The 26,058-nt window shown below is 46.2% G+C and overlaps 3 protein-coding genes across 4 annotated transcripts; 1 reads left to right on the forward strand and 2 right to left on the reverse strand.

Moving 5' to 3' along the window:
* Positions 1 to 438: 438 nt before the first annotated feature.
* LOC125520601 (protein RMD5 homolog) lies at positions 439 to 3,532 on the reverse strand. Of its 2 annotated transcripts, none has more exons than XM_048685556.1 (2): positions 3,283 to 3,532; positions 439 to 1,792 (listed from the first exon to the last, which is right to left on the reverse strand). In XM_048685556.1, the coding sequence occupies exon 2, from the start codon at positions 1,755 to 1,757 to the stop codon at positions 597 to 599; it is 1,161 nt and encodes a 386-aa protein (XP_048541513.1). In that variant the 5' UTR covers positions 1,758 to 1,792; positions 3,283 to 3,532; the 3' UTR covers positions 439 to 596. The 2 variants fall into 2 exon arrangements, with proteins under 2 accessions (XP_048541513.1, XP_048541514.1); XM_048685557.1 differs by lacking the exon at positions 3,283 to 3,532 and having other exon boundaries at positions 439 to 1,576; positions 1,647 to 1,788.
* Positions 3,533 to 4,396: 864 nt separating this feature from the next.
* On the reverse strand, positions 4,397 to 20,126 carry LOC125523785 (ABC transporter A family member 8-like). Its single transcript, XM_048688851.1, has 18 exons — positions 19,900 to 20,126; positions 18,274 to 18,631; positions 17,997 to 18,073; positions 17,760 to 17,904; positions 17,440 to 17,559; positions 17,213 to 17,340; positions 16,590 to 16,754; positions 16,284 to 16,446; positions 16,075 to 16,200; positions 15,893 to 15,976; positions 15,308 to 15,669; positions 6,545 to 6,745; positions 5,986 to 6,095; positions 5,793 to 5,877; positions 5,405 to 5,533; positions 5,222 to 5,327; positions 5,049 to 5,137; positions 4,397 to 4,936 (listed from the first exon to the last, which is right to left on the reverse strand). Exons 1-18 carry the CDS (start codon positions 20,020 to 20,022, stop codon positions 4,637 to 4,639), a joined length of 2,871 nt encoding a protein of 956 aa, XP_048544808.1. The 5' UTR covers positions 20,023 to 20,126; the 3' UTR covers positions 4,397 to 4,636.
* LOC125523786 lies at positions 6,752 to 15,297 on the forward strand. The gene is made up of 2 exons (XM_048688852.1): positions 6,752 to 7,834; positions 14,826 to 15,297. Exons 1-2 carry the CDS (start codon positions 7,022 to 7,024, stop codon positions 14,982 to 14,984), a joined length of 972 nt encoding a protein of 323 aa, XP_048544809.1. The 5' UTR covers positions 6,752 to 7,021; the 3' UTR covers positions 14,985 to 15,297.
* Positions 20,127 to 26,058: the final 5,932 nt, after the last annotated feature.

Below are 26,058 nucleotides of genomic sequence, written 5' to 3' on the forward strand. Positions count from 1 at the left end.
ACTATATAAAAACCGGAGATTTTCACTTTTCTGTGTAGCTCGCAAATAATGTATTTTCTCATGAAATTTTACACACATGTATCCGTATGTCAATGTGGGATTTTTTTTCAGAATTTTTTAAAACTTTGAATGTTTGCACTCATGGTTTCCTTGTTAACGAAGTTCATGCTCACAAAACATACCCCACTCAAGCCTCAAGATTAAAAACAGCCCGTGTCTAATACATGCATGTACTCCATCTAATTTGTCTTGCATACATGATTTCAACGACAATTATTTTGTGTTTAGTAGTACATGACTAAGCACAATCTGGCACAAAAACGTGTAGCAAATTTACCAGCCTACATGACTTCATCACCAATAGATCATGAACATACAGGATTCGAACGACAGACTAAGCCAGTTGTGAAACTTATTTTTGTATTTTGTACCAAGAGATAATCTTACCACACTGGAATTAGCTACTGTACAGATGAACATCCAGGTTTAAATAAAGATACAAGGTTATAATACAGGCAAAGTTATTGTATGGGTGAAACAGAAACACGAAGGAAGGGCTTGTATAAACAGAATTCGATCTGGAAAAAGTGAAACATCTAGAAATGAAGCTGCTTGCACTGCGAAGCTACCGCCTCCGAGGGGCAGTAAGGGCACTTGAAAGGTCTGGAGCTGCTCTTTGACAGCTTCATGATCGACTGCTTTGATACGGCGTGTCCACAGGGCATCAGCATCGGAGGGTTCTCGTCGCTCGACTGCTCCCTGAGCACCGGGCATACGAAGACTGAGTGGTACTGGAACTCTGGTCCGATGTCTATGGGGACTGGAAGCTGTTTCATGGTCTGCCACTCCTGCTTCTTGGCAGCCATTACCGTGGTTAGCTTCAACAAGGTTGGCAGCCCTTGAAAACCAGCTGATATAGCTACGCTCAGTGGGCTATTGCTAGACTGACCTAAGAGGCTGCAGAACTGATGGATTAGCTCCTCGGCTAGCTTCTCCCAATGCGTCGATGAGACAAACTCGGCATATGGGGACTGTTCAAGCCGGTCAGCCCAGATCAGGCAAGCCATTAGCTTCTGGATCTCTGCCTTGTGCAAGGAGGCAAAGGGCACCAAGTGAGTCCTCGCATATTGTAAAGCAACATCTCTGCTTCCTTTGGTGAGTATCTCAACAAACTGAAGAGAATGCAGCTTCAACTCGAGCATTGAGCTATTCTGCAACAGCTGGTCATGGTTCTTGGCAGCCCAAGTGAGCGCAGGCTCAAGGTTTCTTACTTTCATCGCTTCAAGTATTCCATACATCTCCTGAAATGGCAATTTCAGGTAAGTCTCATCTGATTCACCGCACTCATGGACAAAGGAGTCTCCAAGATCAAAGAGGCCCTGGCGATAGAAATGATTCGCTATTATGTTGTTTACTGTGCTGGCCTCAAAATCCACATTTCTATATGCCTTTGATATATCTGTAGTAAAAGACTTCTCGAGAACCTTGAGATATTTGCTCAGTGCAACATTCAATTCCTTTTGACAGCCTTCGAGTTGGTTCAATGGCACCATTTCGTTCAGCTTGGCCTTCAATTCTGCAAGCATGGATGAATGGTCACAACTGTCCATGGAATCTGTATCCATCATCTGCATCTTGGATATTACCTGCTTAACTTCATCCACTATCTGATCAATAACTTCCTGAACTTTGGTAGAAGATAACACACGTTTTTCAACAACTCGGTCAAAGGCCTCTCTTAGACTGTCAAACTCCATTGTAGGACACCCAACTAAGTGGCACGGTCTTGGTACTGCATGTCCATGTCAAAAAATCACATATACATAAATAATTTGTAGAGAGAACTACCATGAAGCAAAGAAAAAAAGGTAACTAACAATGTCTAACTGCTGATAAATCAGAACACAGAAATTAAAGCATGGGTTTAAAACTTCAATATTCTAAATAAACCTATGGTGATCAACAAGATACAAGAAACACAACCAGCATCACTAAAACATTGAAGACAGTGTCTAGCATTCAATTTTATCTCACTCGTGCTACACCACACTAATAGTGTAAAATGTTGGCCAAATACTAGCAGTATCTTAGGAACCCATTAGCAAGAAACATAGTACTATTCTGAAATGACACCTACAGAATATGTTGCTAAAATGATCACACATTCTCCTGAAGCTGCAGCACTAGAGTAAATAAATAGAAGGCAACACCATGTAATCACCGTAACCCTGTTCTCGCAATTCACAAACATTAAGGATGCCTGGGATTACCACCTCAGGGTAGCCTCCAAAAAATTTCACAATGAATCGCCATTCAAAACTTTATAGCTATGTTGGCCACAAAAGGCCAGTGGGTTCCATGAAATCAATTTGTTAAGATGCCACGAGCATAAGAAAAAAAAATGTATGGCATGGTTCTTGAGGCCATGGTTGCAAACACACCTTTTTTAGGGATAAAGTGTGAGCTTTATTACCAAGTGGGTTGGGCATATCACTCTTTACATGGTCCACAACCTGTGCTGGTATATCATGACGACAAACCATTCTTCGCGTCGAGCTGAGAAATGGACCATAAACAAACAGAGGCCATGGCAAGAAGAGCGCAAACAGCGGTCATGCGAGCCACAGGAAAGTGTATCATAGTCACAGACTTACTGTCATGCTCCTAAATGGGCATTGCGGAAGTAATCTACTTAACAAGTTATCTAGTGTGAACACGATACGATAATCCCCATCCATCAAATCCAACAGGCGTGCAAGCCTGATTCATAAAGAGGATTTATATCGCGAGAAAACGGAATCGATACCAAAGCCACTTCACTTTCCAATCCCACTCAGGACTCAATTCAGATTCCTTCGGCACGCTATCCACAAAGAGGGCACACACATGTACAACATATAAAGGTTGGTGGCAGGTGGCGCCCGCACTGCAGACCAGTGATCCGCGAGTCTAGCTACGACACGCAATCAGCGGGCTTTGCGAGCTTGCCTGTGCGCGCAAGCAAGCTCGTTCGATCCGAGACAGGGACCTAGCCTGGAGTATGGGGGTTCAGCTGAATCCCCAGAAGAATTTACAAAACCAAGTGCTACAAGGCGGCCAGCAAACAATTCCGCGACAAACGGGGTGGGATATAACTCAGAGCAACCCAAGCATGCTTGCTGGGGTTCGTCGCCGACGAAACGATATAATTACAGGGGCGGATCTAGATGTCGTACGGGCACAACTCAAAATTAATGGAAGCTGTTCCACCGATCAGCTGGACGGCGGAAGGGTCATTCATACCTGAAAATCCAATCTCCGAGATTGCGGAACGGGGAGGCGGCGGAACAGGGACGGCGGCGGTGGCGGCGACGCGCGGGGAGAGGCGGACGGGGGCGGGCGTCGGCGGGGGCGGCACGGCGGTGGCGTCCTGTGGGAGAGATTTTGCTTAGCGCCGCATTGGAGCGTTGGGTAGGTCAGGGGGGCTGGGATGGGAGAGGGAGGAAGGGGAGAGAAAGGTACCGGACGGGACGGCGTCCAGGAAAAGTCCTACGGTGCTCGGTGCAGATGCATTTCCAGCGTGCCCGGGGATTGGATGGCACAGATTTTTCATTTGAAAGAAAACAAACTACTCAATCCATCGGTCTCATAATATAAAACATTTTTACAAGTTAACCGTCTATAAGATGTTTTTTAAGCTACTCCCTCGATTCCTAAATATAAGTCTTTTCAAATATTTCAATATAAACTACGTATATAGCAAGATGAGTGAATCTACATTCCGTATGCAGTTTATATTAAAATCTCTAAAAAGATTTATATTTAGTAACGGAAGAAGCACTCCCTCCATTCCAAAATAGATTGGGTCATATATTTTAAAACGAAGGGAGTATTACTCTTTCCGTCCGAAAATACTTGTCATCAAAATGAGGACGGAGGGAGTAGCTTACAAAAAAGTTTTATATTATGAGACGGAGGGAGTAGTACTGACTAGTGCTAATAATATTATTATGAGCTATTTTCCTGCCCCCGGGGACAACGACAGGAAGATTCTCAGTTGCAATGAAAGCTAGTCCTTCCTACAAGCAAACAAACTGCAGTGCAATCCATAACTCGCTCGCGCAGTACTGCAGCATCAACTGCATGGTACCATTCACGACTAATCAGTTTGAATATAAATGACAGAATGGCAAATTCCATCGTGCTAACAACTGAAGTGCACAAAAAGTAATTTCATCCCAGAGTCTTACACAGAAGCCAATAATTGCCACTACTTTAGTTATCTAATGATTGGGCAATGGAAGATGCAGCAATAATGTCAGCCACAAGGTCATCCTAAGAAAAGCATAAGCTACACCTTGCTGGATGAAATAGACATGAAAGCAACAGCGCAACCAGAGGGGAAATGATGTCAAAATAAAAGAAAAATAAATCATATTAAGAAAATAAGCTGTTGAGTGTCAGCTAGGTACATTTTCTGACTGTACACCTAAATATACACATCTGTTACATAATGATCATCATACAGCACATACAACCACCTACAGAAAAGTATGGGAAAAAGCCATACATACAGGATGAGCAAAGCATTGGCTCCACAAAAGGAATTTCTACAAAGTGTACACGAGCACATCGCGAGCAGGACCTTTGGGCCGGGCTAAGAGAGTTCGTCGCTTGACTGCGCCGCTGTCGCGACCTTGACGAACACATCTTCCATGGTGGTGTCCGCGAGGCCCCATGCTTGCACTTCCACTCTCCTCTTGAGATTCTCCACGGCCATGAAAACATCTGCAATCCTAACTTCTTGCTTCGAGAGCTCGTATTTCTGTGTCCCTGACAAATGATATACCTTCCTCGCGTTCTGAGAGAGCTTCAGCGCCAAATCCTCGACCTCGCGCTCGAACTCTGAGGATGTCGTCATCGTCAGCACATAATAGCCTCCATATCTTTCTATGAGCTGCGATTATAAAGTTCCAAGTGCTTAATATAAACAGCAACAAACAACAATGTCACAACTGATCTTCAGTTATGGAGGAGGGGTTGTAATTATATGATATATGATCATATACCTCTTTAGGCCTTCCTATGCACTGGAGCCTGCCATCGACCATAATACACAACCGATCGCAGAGAACTTCGGCTTCTTCCATGGAATGGGCTGCAAAAATGACAGAGAATCAGTGCTTTGATGGCTAGTTGGCTACCATGGAAGAGGAAACTATGGTTATAGGTTGAAGGTTACTTGTAAGAATGATTGCTCTATCTTGCTTTGCTTGCTTCACAGCAGTCCAGAGACTCTTCCTCGAAGCTGGATCCAGTCCAGTGCTGGGCTCGTCCATGTACACTACCTGAGACGGATTTATAAAAGCATAAGCATGGATCAACCGGTGACTGAAGAAAATGAAGATGACGCCGGAAGCTATACTTTAGCATCTCCAATCAGCGAGATGGCCACGCTAAGACGCCTCTTCATGCCACCGCTGTACTTCCTGACTTGCTTGTCAGCAGCACCGCCAAGAAGTAAATTTACACTTCTTAAAGATTCTTCGACGGCCTAGAAATCATTGCCATTAGATGTCAAATCAGAAATCATTTTCATTTCAGTAAGCTTTTTTTCAGGTTTCTTTCTAACTCCATAGAACAAAAAGATACCGTTACATATCTTACAAGGTGAATGATCCAGAAATAGTAAAGAAATTTAAGTCTTAAAAGCAATAGCTAGCATACACCGGGTTTTCTTCTAGAACATATATTGGATTCACCTTAGAGAGTATGCTAATGCACTATGCAATTAGTGTACTGTTATAACTTACAAGGTCCAAAGCAGAGCCACTGAGGCTCTTCAGTCGACCATAAAACTGGAGGTGTTCTCTGCCAGTCAGCATCTCCCAAAGCATACTGCATCCCAAAAATAGAGACAAAATAATGTGAAAATCAGAAGGAGTTTATCATGAGCTTAACCAAAATTACTATGAATCTCTTGAAACAAAGAAGTGCATATCCTACTCATTCTGCGGGCAAACCCCCATGCTGTTGTATACGTTTTCCATGTCAGTGTGTATGCTGAAATCCTGTACAAATGCATTCCCTGATGTTGGCTTTGAAAACCCAATCATCTGTCAGGCATCAGCAAGAAGGATGAATACCACAATAGGATTAAAACATCACAACTAACCAATGATACTACTCAATTTAGAACTTTGAGCAAGAGTTCATTTACGGGTTTGGTAGTTTGATCATGAAAAAAGCTGATGAAATTGACCCGCAATACACATGAATAGTAAATAAGATTGCAAATGAAAGAATCAGGATGGGAAATATCATAATATTATAATTAATGTGTTTAGAAAAAATGAAGATTGAGCAGGAAGGACTTGATGTCTTCCACACATACTCCCTCCGTCCGGAAATACTTGTCATGAAAATGGATAAAAAGAGGTGTATCTAGAACTAAAATACATCTAAATACATCCCCTTTTATTCATCTTGATGACAAGTATTTCCGGACGGAGGGAGTACATTGTAACAGAGTTAGGATATAGCAAGTCAATTAAGGGTGACGAACCATGCTAATAAAAGAGCTCTTGCCAGCTCCATTAGGACCAAGAATGCCCAAACACTCTCCGTACGGCAAAGCAAGTGATAGACCTCGAACAGCATACTTATCAGGGTTACCATCCTTTCCATGATATACTTTCTTGAGATCATCACAGACAACAGCGTAGCCACTGTTCCGCTGCTGTAATACTTGATCAACAGTCTCCCTCTGTGATTCACCATACCAGAGTAATGTCAGCACATAATCAAGGAGCAGGTGATGGCGGCTTGCATCACCTGATGCAGAGGGCGGGGGTCTGTCCTCCTTTTTAGAAAAAAAAAATCTGATATGCATGTTTCCCCATTCATCAAAGGTAACATGATTCCAAAGAAACACATTAAAGCAATGGTAAAATTTTAGTTCACAATGACAGCATATGTTTTTGGGGACATAGGTAATTAAGTAGTTAAGTAAATAAAAGATCACGGAGATTACACTGCGGACATGACGGACGTCCTGGGCGGCGACGCAAGGCCGCCTGACGTGCTGCCGCCGGGCGCGCAGCCGACCGGCGCACTTCGGCTGCCGGGCATGCAGCCGACCGGCGTGCTTCGGCCGCCAGTCGCGCGGCGGACTCCATCACCTCCGAGGATATTGCCGGGGATCTCAGAGGATATCGCCGGGGATGACGAGATCCGGGTTATGGCGGATCAGTGGGTGGTTTGTTTCTCCGATCCGATCCGCGGATGGATCGAAGGACGGCTACAGCATTCTCCGTCATCGCGCTGGACGTCACTTCGTGATATGGATAACGACATCCTTGCCGGCGACTACCTGGCGGCGGACGTTCAGATCGAGGTAGGGATGCGATTTATTTTAGATGATTTCGATGTCCATGTGTTGTCATGTTTGCAGGAGGTTCAGAGAGAGGAGATCGAAGTGATCGATTTGACGACGACGCACGAGGCGACGAGGGAGGCGCCCGCGGCCATTGCCGTGAGCCGGCCTTCTGTGCATGCGACCTCGTCTACGAGGCATGTCGGGGGGAGGTTTTGGGTTCTTGCGGACTCGGAAGATGAGGAGGACGACGACGGTGATCCTGATGGCAGATCGCCGGTGAACTACTCACTGACGCCGTCCCACGTGGTCGTGGAGGCCTTCAGCCCTGGTCACTCGCAGGAAGAGGTGGCCACGCTGGTGCCGGGCGATGCTCCGGGGCGGATCGAGCTGTGTTCTGAGGAAAGGGTGGATCGCCGGACCATCCACCGGAGGACGGCGGCGACGGTGATACGGCCTTGGAAAGGGCCTATACCTAAGGTATGTATCAAACCCATTACCTTGTCAGATTTTTTCCCGCAAGACGCTTGGACTCGGGTTGTCCGTAAGAAGAAGAGGAGAGGGAGACCGGAGCCAGTACCGCCGGTGCCGGAGATCAGGGCGGCGGCTGGGATCCGAGCAGCCCAGCGGCTAGGGCTGCTCGTTTAAATTTCCTCTTGGGCCGCGAAGGGGCTGTCGAGGAGTGGGCCGGCTACAAGCCTGTGCATGGGTATGAGGCCCAGCATGGGGGTGTTGACGAAGGGCTTGGTGGACAGGCGCCGACTGGGTATGTGGCCCAGGAGAGCCTGGATGCGCCTCCCCTGCTTATCGAGCCATGCAGGGTAGAAGATCGTTGTGTTCGATCTGTCCTTCAGCCGCCTAGGGTTGACAAGCGCTCCGTTCTGTCGGGCTTTCCTCGCTGTGGTCCTGGCCGCGCAACTCGTATCCCTCCCCTCGCCATGGCTGGGCGGGGGAGTGCCCCTTCTGCTGATCCTAAGAACCTCGGGGGGGGGGGGGGGGGGGGGGAGCGACGCCGGCTGGACGAGGCGGTGGCGCGCTAGGGCAGAGGCCGATCTTGCCGGCAGGGCGCGGCGCGCCACCTGGAGCCCGACCAGCGGCTGCTGCAGGGAGTGGCATCCCGCCCGCCCCAAAACCAGCGCTCGCGACCGGACCTCCTGCGGCTGCGGGTCGTGGCACGGCTGGAGTTAGGCCGCCGCCGCCGGCTCCGGCAGGACCTATGGCGGTGGGCCGCGGCGCTGCTCCGCTGAGGCCACCGACAGCTGCGGCAGTGGGGCGTGGAGCCGCTCCGCCGAGGCCGCCGATGCATGTGCCCAATGGTCCTCGGCCGGCTCTCCAAGCCAACGCCCCGCGGCCAGTCATCCCGGCTACTTCTGCTGGCACGCATCATCGTCCTGCGCCGCCACCTCACTATGTTGCGAGGCCGACGCAGAAGCGATTGGGCCCAGCGCAGACGAGACAGAATGTGGTGGCTAGAGAAGCTTATGATCCGCCCCGAGGACAGTGGGGGATGACGGCCATGATGCGTATGGGGATGGTCAACACCGTGGATCGTCATCGACGGGAGGCGGTCGTGCGTATGCTTGGCAGAGTGATGGTTCTGCTGAGAGGCCGTTTCTAGGCCCTCCGGGCGGTTTTGTTGAGGGAGCTTCTGGACCGGACTACCGGCAGAGAGGGGGTTTCCGTGGTCACCGTGGTGGTCGTGGCGGGGGTCGTGGTCGTCATCGCGGACAGCCTCCGCCACCGGCCGTTGTGGATCATCAGGAGTCTAAGGTGGAGGCAGATACCGTTCAGACGAATGCACTGCCTAGCCAGGCGATGGAGGTAGTGACGAATTTGGCCAACGCGGAAATTCCTGGGAATGGGGTTACAACCGACGCAGGCGACCGGGCAGAGTCTGAGAGGGCGTCCAAGTGCGCGCGTAAGAAGGAGAAGATGCTATGCTATAGATGTGGTGACAAGGGTCACTTCATTGCTGAGTGTGTGGCGGAGTTGTGTGACACGTGTGGTAAACCAGCACACGACATGGGGGATTGCCCGCTTCTGCGTGATCAGGCTCCGGCTCTCACGATGTATGGAGTATATTGTGCTGAGCTTATGCTCTTTGAGTCCCCGGCGGCGAGAGAGATTCCGGTAGAGTCACGGAGCTTGACTACTGGAATTGTGAAAGCTACCCAGGGAGTGGTGTCTGAGGCTCAGATTGTGCAGAGACTCCGGGAACTGGCCCCAGGTGATTTTCAGTGGGAGCTTGTCCGGGTTGAGGACAATGTGTTTAGGGTTGACTTCCCAACGGTGGACGACTTGCACAGGTTGCTGAGTTTTGGGTTGTGCAAGGTTCCTGGCACGAAATGCATCCTAGAGTTTCACGAGTGGAAGAAAGTGGAGCCCAAGGGAAAGCCTCTCACTCAGGTGTGGCTGCGGCTTTCCGGGGCCCCCTCCGAGTCATTGACGGATGCTCGAGTTGTGGCTAGTCTGGGTATTATGGTTGGCAAAACTGAGAAAGTGGATATGGCATTCACACGTGCCCATGGGGTGGCCCGGCTATTAGTGAGTGTTCTGGACATCGAGTTCGTACCGGATGTGGTCAACTGGACTTATAGGGGAGAGGTGTTTCCGCTTGAGATTGAGTTTGAGGATACGGAGTTGTTTGCTGTCGCGGTTAATGGGACAGATGTGGATATGCACGAGGGTGATGGCGATGCGGGTGCTAGTGGGGACCCGACTGATGAGGTTGGGCGCGAGAGGTCTACTGGATCTGGTCCTGCTGCTCAGCTGCCCGGGGATGGACCCGGGGCTCTGCCAGCCCCAGCTCCGTCGGCGCCGATGAGCACGTTGAGGTTTGGATCCTTTGGGCGGAGCATCTGCCCCTCCCAGACTTTGGAGCGACCAGGTGGATTCTGATGATGGTTTTGAGTGCACGCTTCCGGTGTTGGAGTTTGAGGCTGTGGTTGGACCAGGGGTGGAGGGTTTAACCCCAGTGGCCTCGGACCGGGAGACGACATCTGCTTCGGATGCTGTATATGGGAGGGGGAGTCCGGGTCAGGTGACTTCGATCTCCTCTCCTCCTATCGTGGCGCCGAGGACACCGGTGACGCCTTCAATGGCCGGCCGTGGGGGAGGTAGTATGGGTCAGGTGGACCCGATTCCTTTTCCTACGGTGCCGGCTTCAGCCGCCGCTTCTCCTGTGGTGTTGGGGGGGAGTCTGGGGCAGGTGGCCTCGACCCTCCTTCCTCTTTCGCCAGTCACCTCTGGCTAGGAGGGTGGGGCGGGGGGTGTGTCTGGGCCGGCGGCGCCCGCGCATCCCTCCCCCGGTTTCCCGTCCATGGGCCTTGTGAGCCCTCCTTCGCCTCCACTGGTATCTTTGGCTAAATCTTCAGCGCAAGGTGTTACACGGGAGGAGGTTATTGCCTTCGGTGGGATCCCCGATCCGGTATCTGCGGGGCGACGGATGAGTTCTCGTCTCCAGGACAACCCGGAGGTTGATGACATGCAGCAGAGGTGCGCTATGAGGGCGGCCATGATTCGGGATGCTGCGATGTCTATTGGTATGTCCGTCAACATTTCTAATTCTTTATTGCATTTTTCTAAGGAGGAAATTATAAATAATGCAAACCAGTTAGGAGTTTCGCTAGGGGCTAATGATAGTGAAATTTCCAATTCAGTAAATGATCTTTTAGATTTGGAGGCGGAACGTGCCTTAGAGATTATTCGTAATCTGGCTACGGTAAAGCCCATGAATGATGAGGAGATTGACGAGTTGGGGGTCCAAGTGCTCAATAACTTCTGTGCGAATCTAGCACCATCAAACCAGGAGTCTGAGGAGGATGATGTTCCTCTGGCTCATATAGTAGTTAGTGCCACTGAGCCCGGTTATGAGGACCGGGTGGAAGAACCTAGTAAACCAAAGCGCAAGTGGAAACGAAAGATTTACGCCGATTCTGCGGTTCGTAGGAGTGCTAGGATTCGGACTACCAAAAAATTTCATGATGAATTATAAAAGGAATCTTTTGGAATAGCAGAGGTCTGAAAGACTTGGCTAAAAGAAGGTTTCTTGCTGAGGCATCTTTAGAGCATCGTTTAGACTTTATTGCTCTCTCGGAAACTGGTCGTGAGAACTTTGCGCCCCAGTTTCTTACCTCTCTTGTGGGCGGTATTGACTTTGATTGGCATTGCCTTCCTCCGCGAGGAAGATCGGGGGGGATCTTGCTTGGTGTGAGATGTGACTCACTAGAAGTCTGCAGCGTAGTGATGGGTGACTTTGCGGTTAAGTTTCGAGTCAGGTCAAAAGCTGATGGGTTCAATTGGGCTTTGGTGGCGGTATATGGTGCCGCACAGCCCGAGCTTAAACCGGAGTTTTTGGCGGACCTTGTTCGAATCTGTGGGTTTGAGCAGCTCCCAATTTTAGTTGGGGGTGATTTCAATATCATTCGGAGGAGAGAGGAAAAGAACAACGATAATTTTGACGGCGGATGGTCGTTCATGTTCAATACCATTATTGAAAGCTTGGATCTGAGGGAGATAGAGCTTTTTGGTAGAAAGTTCACCTGGGCTAATGCTTTACCAAACCCGACGTACGAAAAGCTTGATCGAGTCCTCACGAGCGTTGAGTGGGAACAGAAGTACCCTCTCGTAACGGTACAAGCCCTCTCGCGTGGAATATCTGATCACACTCCTTTGTTCGTGGACTCGGGGGAGCCGAACCACGTGGGAAACAAGAATACCTTTTCTTTTGAGATGGCCTGGTTTGAACGCGAAGGTTTCTTGGACCTGATTGCCAGGGAATGGGCTAAGGGTGCAGGAGGTAGGACTTCGGTCGAGCGTTGGCAGAATAAGATTAGACATTTGAGAAGTTTCTTAAGGGGGTGGGCTAAACACCTTAGTGGGGAGTATAAGATTGAAAAGGACAGGCTCCTTTCTCTTATTCAGACCCTTGACATACAGGCTGAATCCATGATTTTACAGCCAGCAGAGCATCAGGTTAAAATCGAGGCGGAGAAGAGGTTGAAAGAACTTCTCCGCGAAAAAGAATTGAAGTGGGCATTGCGGGCTAAGGTCCGCAAAGTTGTCCAGGGGGACGCGAATATCCAATTCTTCCACTTAATTGCTAATGGCAAACATAGAAAGAAGAGAATCTTTTAACTTGAGCAAGACGAAGGTACTATTTTAGGACAGGACAACCTAAAAACTTATATAACCGAATATTACAAGCAGTTATTTGGACCTCCCGAGGATAGCTATGTGTCCCTCGATGAGTCCAGGATTGAGGATGCGCCTCAACTATCGGCTGCCGATAATGATATTTTGGTTGTTCCGTTCTAAAAACAATAAGGCTCCCGGACCGGATGGTTTCCCGGCTGAGTTTTACAAAAAGTGCTGGCACATTATTAAGGGGGATTTGTTATCTATGTTCCATGATCTGTTCTCTGGACAGCTTCATTTATTTCAATTGAATTTTGGAACTATCACATTGCTTCCTAAGAAAACGGATGCTGTGAGAATAGAGCAGTTCAGGCCGATCTGCCTTCTTAATGTTAGTTTCAAAATCTTCACCAAGGTCGGGACTAATAGGCTTACACAGATTGCGCATTCTGTGGTGCAACAGTCCCAAACTGCTTTCATGCCGGATAGAAACATCCTTGAAGGGGTGGTTGTCCTTCATGAAACGCTCCATGAAATCCATTCTAAAAAACTAGATGGAGTAGTTTTTAAGGTGGATTTCGAGAAAGCGTACGATAAAGTCAAATGGCCATTCCTCCAACAAGCATTGCGTATGAAAGGTTTCGATGAAGCCTGGCGCCATCAGGTTACATCGTTCACGCAAAAAGGAAGTGTTGGAATTAAGGTGAATGACGATATTGGTCATTACTTCCAGACACATAAAGGCCTAAGACAAGGAGATCCGATGTCCCCTATCCTGTTTAACATTGTGGTTGATATGTTAGCACTTATGATAGGAAGGGCTAAGGAGAATGGTCAAGTCGGTGGCTTGGTACCTCATCTTGTTGATGGAGGAGTATCCATTCTTCAGTACGCTAATGATACAATCATTTTTATGGAGCATGATTTGGCCAAGGCGAGAAATATGAAGCTGGTGTTATGCCTTTTCAAACAATTGACCGGGCTTAAGATTAACTTTCACAAGAGTGAGTTGTTCTGCTTTGGTAGAGCCAAGGAAGAACAAGAGGCCTATAGGCAATTGTTTGGGTGTGATTTGGGGGAGCTACCTTTTTCTTACCTAGGCATACCAATCCACCACTGTAAGCTGACAAACAGAGAATGGAAGTGCATCGAAGACCGATTTGAAAAGAAACTGAGTTGCTGGAAGGGCAAGCTCATGTCATACGAAGGCCGACTAATTTTGATAAATTCGGTGCTCACGAGTATGCCTATGTTTCTCTTATCGTTCTTTCAAGTCCCAGTTGGAGTCAGGAAAAGACTGGACTTTTATCGATCACGTTTCTTTTGGCAGGGTGATGAACTAAAAAGAAAGTACCGGCTAGCTAAATGGGATATCATCTGTAGACCGAAAGACCAAGGGGGGCTTGGTATTGAGAATCTCGAAGTTAAGAACAGATGCCTTCTTAGTAAGTGGCTGTGGAAGCTATCCCATGAGACTGATGCCATGTGGGTGCAAATACTTCATAGCAAGTACCTTCAGACCAAAACTTTGTCACAAGTGACAGTTGGGCCGACCGACTCGCCTTTCTGGAAAGGACTGATGAAAGTCAAACAATCCTTGTTTAATAGGGCAAAGTTTATTATTGACAACGGCGCTAGTACACGGTTTTGGGAGGATACTTGGCTCGGAGAGACACCCTTGGCCATTCAATATCCGTCTTTATATCGTATTGTTCAACGTCGTGAGGTGTTCGTTGCAACGATATTTCAATCTATCCCCCTTAATATTCAGTTTAGACGGTCACTAGCGGGCAATCGTTGGGAAGAATGGCTCCGTCTAGTTAGGAGACTGATGGAGGTTCAATTGTCCCAACAACCCGATGAATTACCCTGGAAGCTAACTAGGTTTGGAGTATTCACAGTTAAATCAATGTATATTGATGTAATCAATTCGAGCTTCATTCCTACCTCCAAGCATGTTTGGGCTGTCAAAGTTCCTTTGAAAATAAAAGTGTTTATGTGGTTTGTCCATAAACAAGTCATTTTAACCAAAGACAACCTAACAAAGCGTAATTGGACAGGATCAACTAGGTGTAGTTTCTGTGATTGGGATGAGACAATTAAGCACCTGTTTCTTGATTGCCCGTTGGCCAAAGTTCTTTGGCGCACCGTCCACATTGCTTTCAATATTACTCCACCAAATTCTGTTAACATGTTATTTGGGACATGGCTTAATGGGATTGAGCCCGACTTAGCGAGACATATTCGTGTGGGAGTATGCGCTTTACTGTGGACTATCTGGAATTGCAGAAATGATTTGGTTTTTAACAGAACATCACGATTTCATTTTATGCAGGTTATCTTCCGAGCCACGACATTGATCCGTTCGTGGTCGCTACTCACTCCGATGGAGGCCAGGGAGCATTTGGTTACTGGATCTATCCGCTGGGAGATGGTAGCGCGGGATATCTTCAACCGGTTTGGATGGCGGTCATGTAATAGAATAGACAATTAGTTTACCTATCTTGCTTTAGCCAGCCGGTTGTGGCGTCCCTGTTTTGGCTAGTATGTGTTTCTAGCCTTTTTGGCTCTGCGTGAGCTTTTGTTTCAGTTGAAGACTTTTGAGACCTTGTTACAACCCTATTTATTTGTTTTAATAAAATGGCCGTATGCATCGTTCTGATGCAGAGACTGGGGTAACCCCCTTTTCGAAAAGAAAAAAAAGTAAATAAAATAATGGAGCCCTACAGGTAATTTTCAAATTTTCAAACTACACATAAAACAAGATGAAAGTTTGAACTGTGTGCACAAGAGATGAACTGCAATATAACAACTTACTTCTTTAATAATGTCTAGCTTCTCCATTTCTACATGAACATCGTTATCAGCGACTTCGTTAACAGCTATCCTTCTCCAAGTGGGGTTTTTCCTTAGGAGACGTTTGATGATGGAAAGGAGACCAGAGCTGTTTCCAACTGAAGCAGCATAGTCAAAATAATATGCAACGGGAAGCAAAACCAACCACTCAACAATAATAATGATCAGCACATCCCTCATTCCATTTGTACGGTCATTTAGATCACTCCATCGCATGCCAGGATTTCCTGTTTCTGAAGCCCTAATAGCATACTGGCTAAGCTCGTATAATCCTCGATATAAAGAAAATGCAGGTATTATCTCCAGAACTGTAATCCAGTTTCCTGCAGTAACACAAGAGGAAGAAAATGCAGGTATTGTCTCCAGAATAGGCAAGGACGCAAGGTTGGTCTCAAAATGGATGGTATATGTTCATCAGGAAAAAGGACATTAACTTGCTATGGCATGGTTAAAACTTAAAACTGTAACTAATTCTACTGAACAAAGTTAATGTGAAATTTGATAGGTAAGAACTTGGAAATTTTCTTTAGATGATCGTGAACTTACTTGGAAATTTTCCACCTTCAAGAAAATTCCGAATAAGAGATCCTGCCATTAACCCTGATCCAAATATGTACAGATATGCAATTGCTGGTACAAAGAAGATAAGAAGCAACAAACATCACATACCTTGCAGCATTGAACAAGAGGTAACAAATTCGAAGATAAAATGGTAAAATAATTTATACCTTGAGCAGTATTAACCTTCGAAAAGAATGTTGCAGCTAGGAAGGATAATACAATCTGCAAGTTAATGAAACTGAAGAAGAAAACAAACTGGATACTGTAGTTGTTCGTCTTGAAAAAATTTAGACCTGCAAAGTAACAACTGATTTAGGTAAATGGCTTGATAACTGCTATTCTTTTTATGATAACTGTGTTTTGATAGCTTTGATACCTATAAGGGCTCCAAAAATGACAAATAGCACAAGATACACCGTAGACAAAATAAGGAAGTATGCGTAGTAGATAATCCAGTAAGGGCCATTTCCAAGCCCATGCATTTTCATCATTGTTCGGAGCTTATGTTGCTTCTCATATACAAGGTATGTCAACATAACCTGCATTAGAACTTAAGAGGTTCAATCATTGCAATCATGCAACAATTTACTCTCGAGTAACTTTTACTGTATGCTAGATATCCTCTTATATCCAATCAAGTTCCTTGTTATAACAAAAAAAAGTCAAATCTGGTACCATTTACCGGGAAAAGCAACGCAACAACCCATTCAAAAAAGAGAGGGCCAATAAGGGAAGAAAAATCAATCGTCAGACGAGTCGCTTGCTTAGGCATTTCTTTTGTGAACTCAAGCAACATTTTTATGCCTGAACCTGGACCTTGTAGGAATTGGAGATATGCATTTGAGACCTACACACATGTTAAGCAATATGTTAATGAGCGAATGAGTTATATAACTTTCTGGTTGCATTGATAAAAGAGCAACATAGCCCAAGTTAAAAATAGACTAATATCATTTTGGAAAAGTTGAAATTACTGTAATGAATTTGGAACAGTTTTGATGATTCGGCATTCTTCTTAAAGACAGGACAATTAGTAGTAAAAAGGATGCAGAAAGTATCATTCAGTGACATATTAGTAGCAAAGCAAGGTGTATATATAGATATGTTTGCTCATCAGTTTTATCCTCTTTTTTCATGTCATGTTGCATGTTTTCGTGGATCTTGTTGTGGATTTGTTATGGGATCATAAAGTGGTTCAGAGTTCAGAACAGTAAAATATGGAGGACAATTTTTTTTTCAGCAGGTTCATAACAAAATTAATAGTAACAGGTCAATGTTATGATCAATGAAGTACATGGCACGCACCGCATTCAGTGAACGCGAAACACGCAGAAGTCCGAATGGCATCGGGACATAAGAGATATTCTGATAGGTCGAGTTATACAATGCAAGCACATTGAAACGCTTCTCATTTGAGTCCTGGAAATCATAAGCTATAGCAACAGAAGTAGTTAGTGTTGCTGGTGCATTAATGCCCGCATATAAGGAAACAACAGCACTTTATATTGTATAGAGAAGGAAAAGTGCCATACCCATTGCAACTTCACTAATTCCTTCCCCTATTTTTCCTTCCCGGTAACCCTTAAAGGTCTCCTCATTGATTGTTCTTGAACTATTCCGCCACAAGGGTAGACCTTGAACACATCTTATCTCTGCTCAATGAATTCAGAAGTTCAGATGTGAAATCCAATTCAACCAAACACTTCTAAAGAGGTGCATAAATGATAATATCGGAACATCATCATGGGAGTGTATAGAATTCAATGGTTCTGATGAAATAGAAAAATAATGAGAACTATTATGCTAGACCATTCCACTGAGAAACAAAAGTAGTAATACATAGAAAATTTACCTTTCTGAACATTAATAGCATCAATTGTAGTTCGGAGTGTAACTGAATCCCTGGATTTGCATTCCGACTGAAGAACATAAATGGGTACATCCGAGATAAAAGCAGGTTCGATGAAGCCCGTAGAAGTACCTGGCATATCTGTCCCCTGGAAGTATACATGGTAAGAAAGCAAGTCTCGACTGACATGTTCCTTAAACAAACATACATACAAGTAATAGCCTGGTTATTTTAACTTACTAGGAGAAGACCAGATATGCTCGCATTATCAGAAAGATTTGAAAGTGGCGAGTCTGTGAACATGTTCTGCATGACAGCTGCCAAACAAACAAGCAGAGTTGATGGTTAGAGGAATATGATGAATGCACTATATGTTTGCAGACTTATCTATCACCCTTATTTCCATTGTTACTGGAAACATAGAAATTCCGGTACAAAGTACACACTTTACTTCTCAGCGCAGTAGCTTAAGAAGATTTGTGGCGATTAAAATAGTTATATGATACAGATTACTTACTAGTAGATAGAGTTTCATTTACCCCCGTGAACGGTATGGCAGCCGGGCAGGATTGTGATTTTCTGCATGATTCAGAGGAATCCTGGATGGCGCGATACTTGGGGCGGGGTACTTGCAAGAGAGCAGGCCATTCGGGAGGATTTGGTATAGGGCAACTGCCAGCCTGGTCCAATGTAGAGTACTGAATGCCACACACATTTTGACAAGGACCAGTGCCATTCACATCAACACACATGCAACCACACTTGTATTTCGGTTTATCCAATAAATTGTTGATGACTCGCTGGAGAACACTGAGTAATACGCAGAGGTATATCGGAACTATGATTAGCCGAATGGTTTCCTTCCTGTTGCGTTTCTGCAAGGTGATGAAACATTGTTAGAAACTACCAGGGAGGGGGGGGGGGGGGGGGGATTTATCCAATAGACATGGTTTGCCACTTCTTAGGACGACACAAACAGCCAGTATGCAATTACAGAAACTAATGTCAGTGATGTGATAAAAAGTTAGGAACTGCCGGGGCTTTTTTTTTTTGCATATCCCCCTTTTTTTAAAGGCAAATATGCTATATATGGTACCATCGTGAGCCATTCCTCCCAAAAAAAAATTCCTAAACTGACCAACACCTCTTGATCTGCAGGTTTCCGAGCAACTAGTGGCTACGGGTAGTGCTGGTGGAAGTTTGAATTGATTTGTTGATATGTGACCACTCGCCAAAACATCGACGTGTAGCACATCCCTTTATTTTTCTTAATGTATTAACCAATAAAGTTGAAATATACTGGAAACATGTGCTAGCCATAATAACGAAATATATACAATCTCTTTTAAACAAATAAAAATATATAGAATCAATAATGGATGGTTGCTTTCAAAAAAAAAATGGATGGTTTATTGTTCTTTTTAAGCGCCGGTTAGTAAGAAAAACAATTATTTAAAAGAAATACTGACTACAATTACCAAGTGCACAAGGCACTATTATGGTGTTAACAAACTGTACTCCCTCCTTCCTAAAATATAAGGCGCGCATTGACTTTTTTGGTCTTCATCGCATAAATTTGACTATGGCTTTCACTTAATGTATGCCTTCAAAATTATATCAAGAGGTATAAAACAAAATTGTTTTGCAAGACAAATACGATGATACTATTGATACATGTTCAATCCATGTATTTTGCTATATATTAATGGTCAAAGTCATGCATCAAAGACCGTGCAAAGTCAAATGTGCCTAAAATCTTGGGAAGGAGGGAGTGTTACCCAATGAGTGGTATTGACAACTTGACAACGATATCGTTCTCGATTTGCATCAAAATATTACAGCCTTCTCTTATCATGCTAGCAGGATAATTGACCGGTCATTGCTAAAAGCTCAACAATAACAACAAAACTACGGTGAGTACATGTCAATACAACCCATGAATTCCCGCAAATGGGCCAAACTGTGGGCGCAGTAGCGGTAGATTGTGGTAACATCACCGGGGAGCGACGGAAGCCAGTAAATAAGCCTGATTTTTTTTCAATTATTGCTAAATGTTAAAGAACCAGGAAACCCCATCCAAAGGGTTCCATGCTGCTAACCCAAAAAAGAATCGAAAAAACTGCAGAATGGCCATGGATTGGACCTGGAAGATGAGATTTTTGCGTAGGAGGGCATTGGTCTGCGAGGCAAAGCTCGGCGCCCTTGATGCACCACCACCGCCAGCGGCGGCGGCCGCGGCGTTGGCGGCGCCCGACAAGGGCTCCATCTCGCGGCGGCAGTTCTTTTTTGAAACTGCGGCGGCAGTTCTTGGGCTTTCTTTGTCTTCTCTCTCTTTCCTTTGACTGGTCTGATCTGAAGGTGGAAGAGGAGTTCGTGGCCGTTCAGGAAGGGGCGAATTTATAGGGTAAACCACTCAAGAGATTCTTCCCGCCACAGACTATTTTATATGGGGTGGCTATAACAGGACGAATGAATCCAACATCTTTTCTCAAATACTCACTAGTCAGATTATTGTGATGTACTCCCTTCGATTTTCAAATATTTGTCTTTCTAGAAATTTTAACAAGTGACTACTCCCTCCGTAAACTAATATAAGAGTATTTAGATCACTACTTTAGTAATCTAAACGTTCTTATATTAGTTTACAGAGGAAGTACATACGAAACAAAATGAGTGAATCTGCACTCTAAAATACGTCTATATACATCCGTATATTATAGTTCATTTGAAATTTTTAAAAAGACAAATATTTAGGAACAGAGGGAGTAGTACTATACCTGTGTAGTTTAATGCATGTCCTTCTAGCAATATCTTCAGTTTATTTAAGACATGAGTGTGTGTATTACTTTGAGCTATATGAAATTGTCGAAATGACGTCATTTAACGGATAAAATATCATAGATTTATTTTTAGGTTCCGGTCAACACCCACTTATGTTTTCATGTTCGCTTTGTATTCGCTCCTTGTTCGTTTCTGGTAGTATTTGTTTCCATATTCATTTTTGAGGTTTCTGTATTCGTTTCTGCTTCTGCAAAAATATATGAAAACAAATGTGATAGCACTCAATTTCGTCTGTTTCCGCTCCGTTTTCATCCTTATCCTAAGGTAGATCTTCGGCAAGCCTGCCACCCTAAGATAGATCGCGACGATTGCTCCTTCCTTTCTTCCTTTTCTCTGACGAACTTGATTCTTTAAAAAATCAACCGACTCAAATTGCAAATTCAGGCGACTTACATATGGCTATTGTCATTTTATATTGTTTCGGCCGACTATTGCTACACCGCTAGGCCAGAGGCCGCCAACTGCTCATAAGTGTACATAAGAAACAGTAGGCCCTCGCTGTGTGCTGTGTGCACCACTTCCGTAAAAAGTTAAAGAAGTCAACTTCTCGATCCAGATTAAAGAAATGTAAGCCAAAGGAATGTGTGATTTGCCCCGAAAAAACAGGGGGAGGCGGTCTCTGTGGTTTGAGTTTGACTTTGAAACTTGTGTGTGTTGAACGGACCTCTCCGTCGGATGCTTTCTTCGAACTTTCGTGCACCTTGATTTACGCGGTTAGTTGATCCTTCAACTAAGCACGTACGTATTTCTCAAAAAACTAAGCACGTACGTTGCTAATTGCACATTGCTAATTGCCAAGAAACTAATACGTGCAGAGCGCAGTGCATTTGACGGTACATCATACATGGATCGATTGGTACTTTCTTCAAGCAATGTAACTACGCTAGTGTCTCTGTCAACGTGTTCGCAGATCCCAGGAGCCCAAATCAACACGGGAGTCTGAGAACTAGTACGTTGACCGGAACGACATCGACCTCCAAACCAGGAAGTCGACAACCATGCGCTAATGAAATGATAAATACTAGTGGCAGGTGGGGCACCGTGTGCTAGCTGCAGAATCAAGGCTGGCTGTGGTGGATTTGGTTGATTTGCAAGGAAGAAACCGATCAGGTAGGCTTCATTTTGAAATACATACCGATGACCAGTTCCATTGACTTCACGGGATGGTGGGTCGTCCAGTTGCCCCAGAACCTGGCTCCTGCGTTGAGTCAAGATGGTGTTTCATGACTCGGTGGTATTTTTATTCGATAATTAGGCAATTCCATGGTTCATTTCAGAATATAAACCATGATTAAAATTATTATTAGCATGCAACGGTCTAGTATACTAGTGTGATGACCGAAGCCCTTGGATTTGAGATCAGCCACACAGGAAAGGGGAATCGGGGTGAGGAAAGAGGAAAGAGGATCGGGATGAGGAAGAAGCAGGGTAAGTGAGAGAAAGAACAGGGGGTGAGTATGATTCAGACTTTTCTCATTGCATAACCAATACAGAGTTGCACAAGGGACTAAGTACCCACACGCTTACACGGCCACACATGGCCCACTGTCATAACCACCAGCTCTCTCTCACCCACGCAGGTCCACCGATACTCCTGTATCAGGTGTGACATTTGCCTCCCCTTGAGCGCGAGCGTCTTCTTCCCAGCAGAGTGCTTCCGGATAGCGATGGCGAAGCACCGAGTAATCTTCCCAAGTGGCCATGTCCGGGGAGAGCGAGGACCATTGTACCTTCACTTGCACTATAGAGCTATTGCCTTTCTTCACCATGCGCCGATCGAGGATGGCAATGGGTTGCAACGAAACAGCCGTGAGGTCTGGTACACGGGGCAGCTCGGAGAACACTGGTGTATAATCAGGTGTATAGGGCTTCAATTGGGAGACGTGGAAGACTGGATGAATGAGACTGTCGTCAGGTAGCCGCAGCTTGTACGCCAGTGCCCCAATGCGCTGCAGAATCTGGAATGGACCGAAAAACTTGTAGGCTAACTTGGGGCAGGGGCGATTCACCACTGACGACTGGGTGTAAGGCTGTAGCCTGAGCAGAACAGAGTCGCCCTCTTCGAACTAGCGCTCGGTGCGGTTTTTGTCGGCCTTCTGCTTGTACTTGTTCTACGCGCGCGCCAGTTGATCACGTAGCCAGCCGTTGTGAGTCGCCCAGTCCAGATCCATACCTGCACCCTCGGGTAGGTTGTTGGCTAGCATCGGAAGGCCTCCCAGATTGGGTTCTTGGCCATAGAGTGCCTGAAACGGGGATGTCTTCAGCGACGCGTGATGGGTGGTGTTGTACCAAAACTCTGCTGTGGGAAGCCACTGGCGCCATTGCTTTGGGTGGTCGTGCACGGCACAACGCAGGTACATCTCGAGGCACTGGTTGACGCGCTCACTTTGGCCGCCCGTTTATGGGTGGTACGCTATGGAGTAGCTGAGCTTTGTGCCGGCGGCGTCGAGGAGGGCGCGCCACATGTTGCTGGTGAAGATTTTGTCGCGATCGGAGACGATGGAGTGTGGCACGCCGTGCAGCTTGATGATATTGTCCCAGAAGGCGCGTGCCACGGTCGCCGCTGTGAAGGGGTGCCGGAGAGGCACGAAGTGGGCGTACTTGGTGAACCGGTCGACGACGACCATGATCACCTCGTAGCCCTCTGACGGCAGCAGGCCCTCGATGAAGTCCATGGTGAGGTCACGCCATGGCTCCGTCGGAATTGGGAGGGGTTGTAGGAGGCCAGGGGATTTGAGGTGCTCGTGCTTGGCGTGCTGACATACCTCGCACTGACGCACAAAATCCTCCACAGCCTGCTTGAGGCCGCGCCATGTTTCTTGAGGCGTTGGTAGGTCATTGTGACACCAGAATGACCCCCAATCGCACTGGAATGAAATGCGTTGATCAACTTGGTTTGGAGAGCAGTGTTGGCCCCAATCCATAGCTTGTCATGTAGGCGAATCACGCCTTGCCGGGGTTCATAGCCTTGCTCGTCCGGACTGCAGATCGCTAGGCGCTGGAGCATGTCTTGAGCATCAGTGTTTGTTTCATAAGAATTGGCTACCTCCTGTAGCCACTGTGGTTGGCACATAGAGAGGGCGTTGAGGGCAAGAAGGTGCCCAACACGAGACAGGGCGTCTGCTGCGCCGTTGTCAATGCCACGCCTGTACTTGAAGGAAAATTGGAGCCCCGCCAGTTTAGACACCGCCTTGCGTTGCAGCTCTGTGTCCAACTGTTGATCTCCAAGGCTGTAGAGGCTTTTATGATCAGTCACAATGACGAATGGTGCTCTTTGGAGGTAAGCATGCCACTTGTCGACTGCCATGATCACCGCTAGGAATTCCTTCTCGTAGATGGAGCGGCATTGATTGCGGGTGCCCAATGCTTTGCTCAAATACGCGATCAGATGGTTGTCCTGCACGAGTACCACGCCCACCCCGGTGTCACACGCATCCGTTTCAATGGAGAACGGGCGTGTGAAATCCGGAAGAGCCAGGACCGGAGTGTTGATCATGGCCTTCTTGAGGAGGTCGAATGCCGTTTGAGCTTGATCAGACCAGACAAACCCCTTCTTGGTGAGCAATTGGGTGAGTTGCTTGGCAAGAATCCCATAGTGCTTGACGAACTTGCGGTAATACCTAGTCAGGCCTAGGAAACCCCGGAGTTCAGTGGCGTTCGTCGGAGTAGGCCATGCACTCATGGCACTGGTTTTTCTCTTGTCTGTTGCAACCCCTTCCTTGGAAATGACATGGCCCAGGTATTCAATGCTTGGTTGCGCAAAGGAGCACTTTGACAATTTGGCGTAGAGTTGATTCTGACACAGGATGGAGAGGACAGTGCGTAGATGTTCCACATGTTCATGTAAGGATTGGCTGAAAACCAATATGTAATCCAGAAAACTGATGACAAACTTACGATTTGGTTCCGCGAAGATAGAGTTAATCACACATTGGAAGGTTGGTGGCCCGTTGGTGACTCCAAATGGCATGACGCGGAACTGGAAGTGACCGTGATGTGTCTTGAAAGCTGTTTTCTCCTCGTCGCTCTCCCGCATACGAATCTGATGGTAACCGGCGCGCAAATCTATCTTGGAGAAGAAAGCGGCACCAGCCAGTTCGTCCAACAGCTCATCAATGATAGGTAGTGGGAACTTGTTCTTGATTGTCACCGCGTTGAGACGTTGGTAGTCGACACAGAAACGCCATGTGCCGTCCTTTTTCTTGACGAGAAGGATGGGTGCTGCATAGGGGCTCATGCTGTGAGTGATGACACCCGTACGCAGCATCTCTTTTACTTGCCGTTGATAACCCACAAGTATAGAGGATCGCAACAGTTTTCGAGGGTAGAGTATTCAACCCAAATTTATTGATTCAACACAAGGGGAGCCAAAGAATATTCTCAAGTATTAGGAGCTGAGTTGTCAATTCAACCACACCTGGAAACTTAATATCTGCAGCAAAGTATTTAGTAGCAAAGTAATATGATAGTAGTGGTAACGGTAGCAAAAGTAATGTTTTTAGTATTTTGTAGTGATGATAGCAATAGCAACGGAAAAGTAAATAAGCGAAGAACAATATATGGAAAGCTCATAGGCGATGGATCGGTGATGGAGAATTATGCCGAATGCGGTTCATCATATAACAATCATAACCTAGGGTGACACAGAACTAGCTCCAGTTCATCAATGTAATGTAGGCATGTATTTCCGAATATAGTCATACGTGCTTATGGAAAAGAACGTGCATGACATCTTTTGTCCTACCCTCCCGTGGCAGCGGGGTCCTTACGGAAACTAAGGGATATTGAGGCCTCCTTTTAATAGAGTACCGGAACAAAGCATTAACACATAGTGAATACATGAACTCCTAAACTACGGTCATCACCGGTAAGTATCCCGATTATTGTCATTTCGGGGTTAATGGATCATTACACATAATAGGTGACTATAGACTTGCAAGATAGGATCAAGAACTCTCATATATTGATGAAAACATAATAGTTTCAGATCTGAAATCATGGCACTTAGGCCCTAGTGACAAGCATTAAGCATAGCAAAGTCATAGCAATATCAATCTCAGAACATAGTGGATACTAGGGATCAAACCCTAACAAAACTAACTCGATTACATGATAGATCTCATCCAACCCATCACCGTCCAGCAAGCCTACGATGGAATTACTCACGCACGGCGGTGAGCATCATGAAGTTAGTGATGGATGATGGTTGATGATAACGATGGCGACGGATTCCCCTCTCCGGAGCCCCGAACGGACTCCAGATCAGCCCTCCCGAGAGGTTTTAGGGCTTGGTGGTGGCTCCGTATCGTAAAACGCGATGAATTCTTCTCTCTGATTTTTTTCTCCCCTAAACCAAATATATAGAGTTGGAGTTGAGGTCGGAGGAGCTCCAGGGGGCCCATGAGGTAGGGGGGGCGCCCTAGGGGCGCAGGCGTGCCCCCCACCCTCGTGGACAGGTGGT

The sequence above is a fragment of the Triticum urartu genome, chromosome 7 (genome assembly GCF_003073215.2).
Source record: "Triticum urartu cultivar G1812 chromosome 7, Tu2.1, whole genome shotgun sequence".
In the NCBI taxonomy this organism is placed as follows: Eukaryota; Viridiplantae; Streptophyta; class Magnoliopsida; order Poales; family Poaceae; genus Triticum; species Triticum urartu.

Bases quoted from the DNA above. Each gene is read 5' to 3' on its own strand.
- LOC125523785 (XM_048688851.1), bottom strand. From the start codon at position 20,022: ATGGAGCCCTTGTCGGGCGCCGCCAACGCCGCGGCCGCCGCCGCTGGC. The intron at 16,447-16,589 runs GTAAATGGTACC...GTTCTAATGCAG, and splicing joins TTGTTGCGTTGCTTTTCCCG to GTTATGTTGACATACCTTGT. The intron at 4,937-5,048 runs GTATATGATCAT...TTATAATCGCAG, and splicing joins GCATAGGAAGGCCTAAAGAG to CTCATAGAAAGATATGGAGG.
- LOC125520601 (XM_048685556.1), bottom strand. From the start codon at position 1,757: ATGGAGTTTGACAGTCTAAGAGAGGCCTTTGACCGAGTTGTTGAAAAA.
- LOC125523786 (XM_048688852.1), top strand. From the start codon at position 7,022: ATGACGGACGTCCTGGGCGGCGACGCAAGGCCGCCTGACGTGCTGCCG. The intron at 7,835-14,825 runs GTATGTATCAAA...CATTTTATGCAG, and splicing joins GGAAAGGGCCTATACCTAAG to GTTATCTTCCGAGCCACGAC.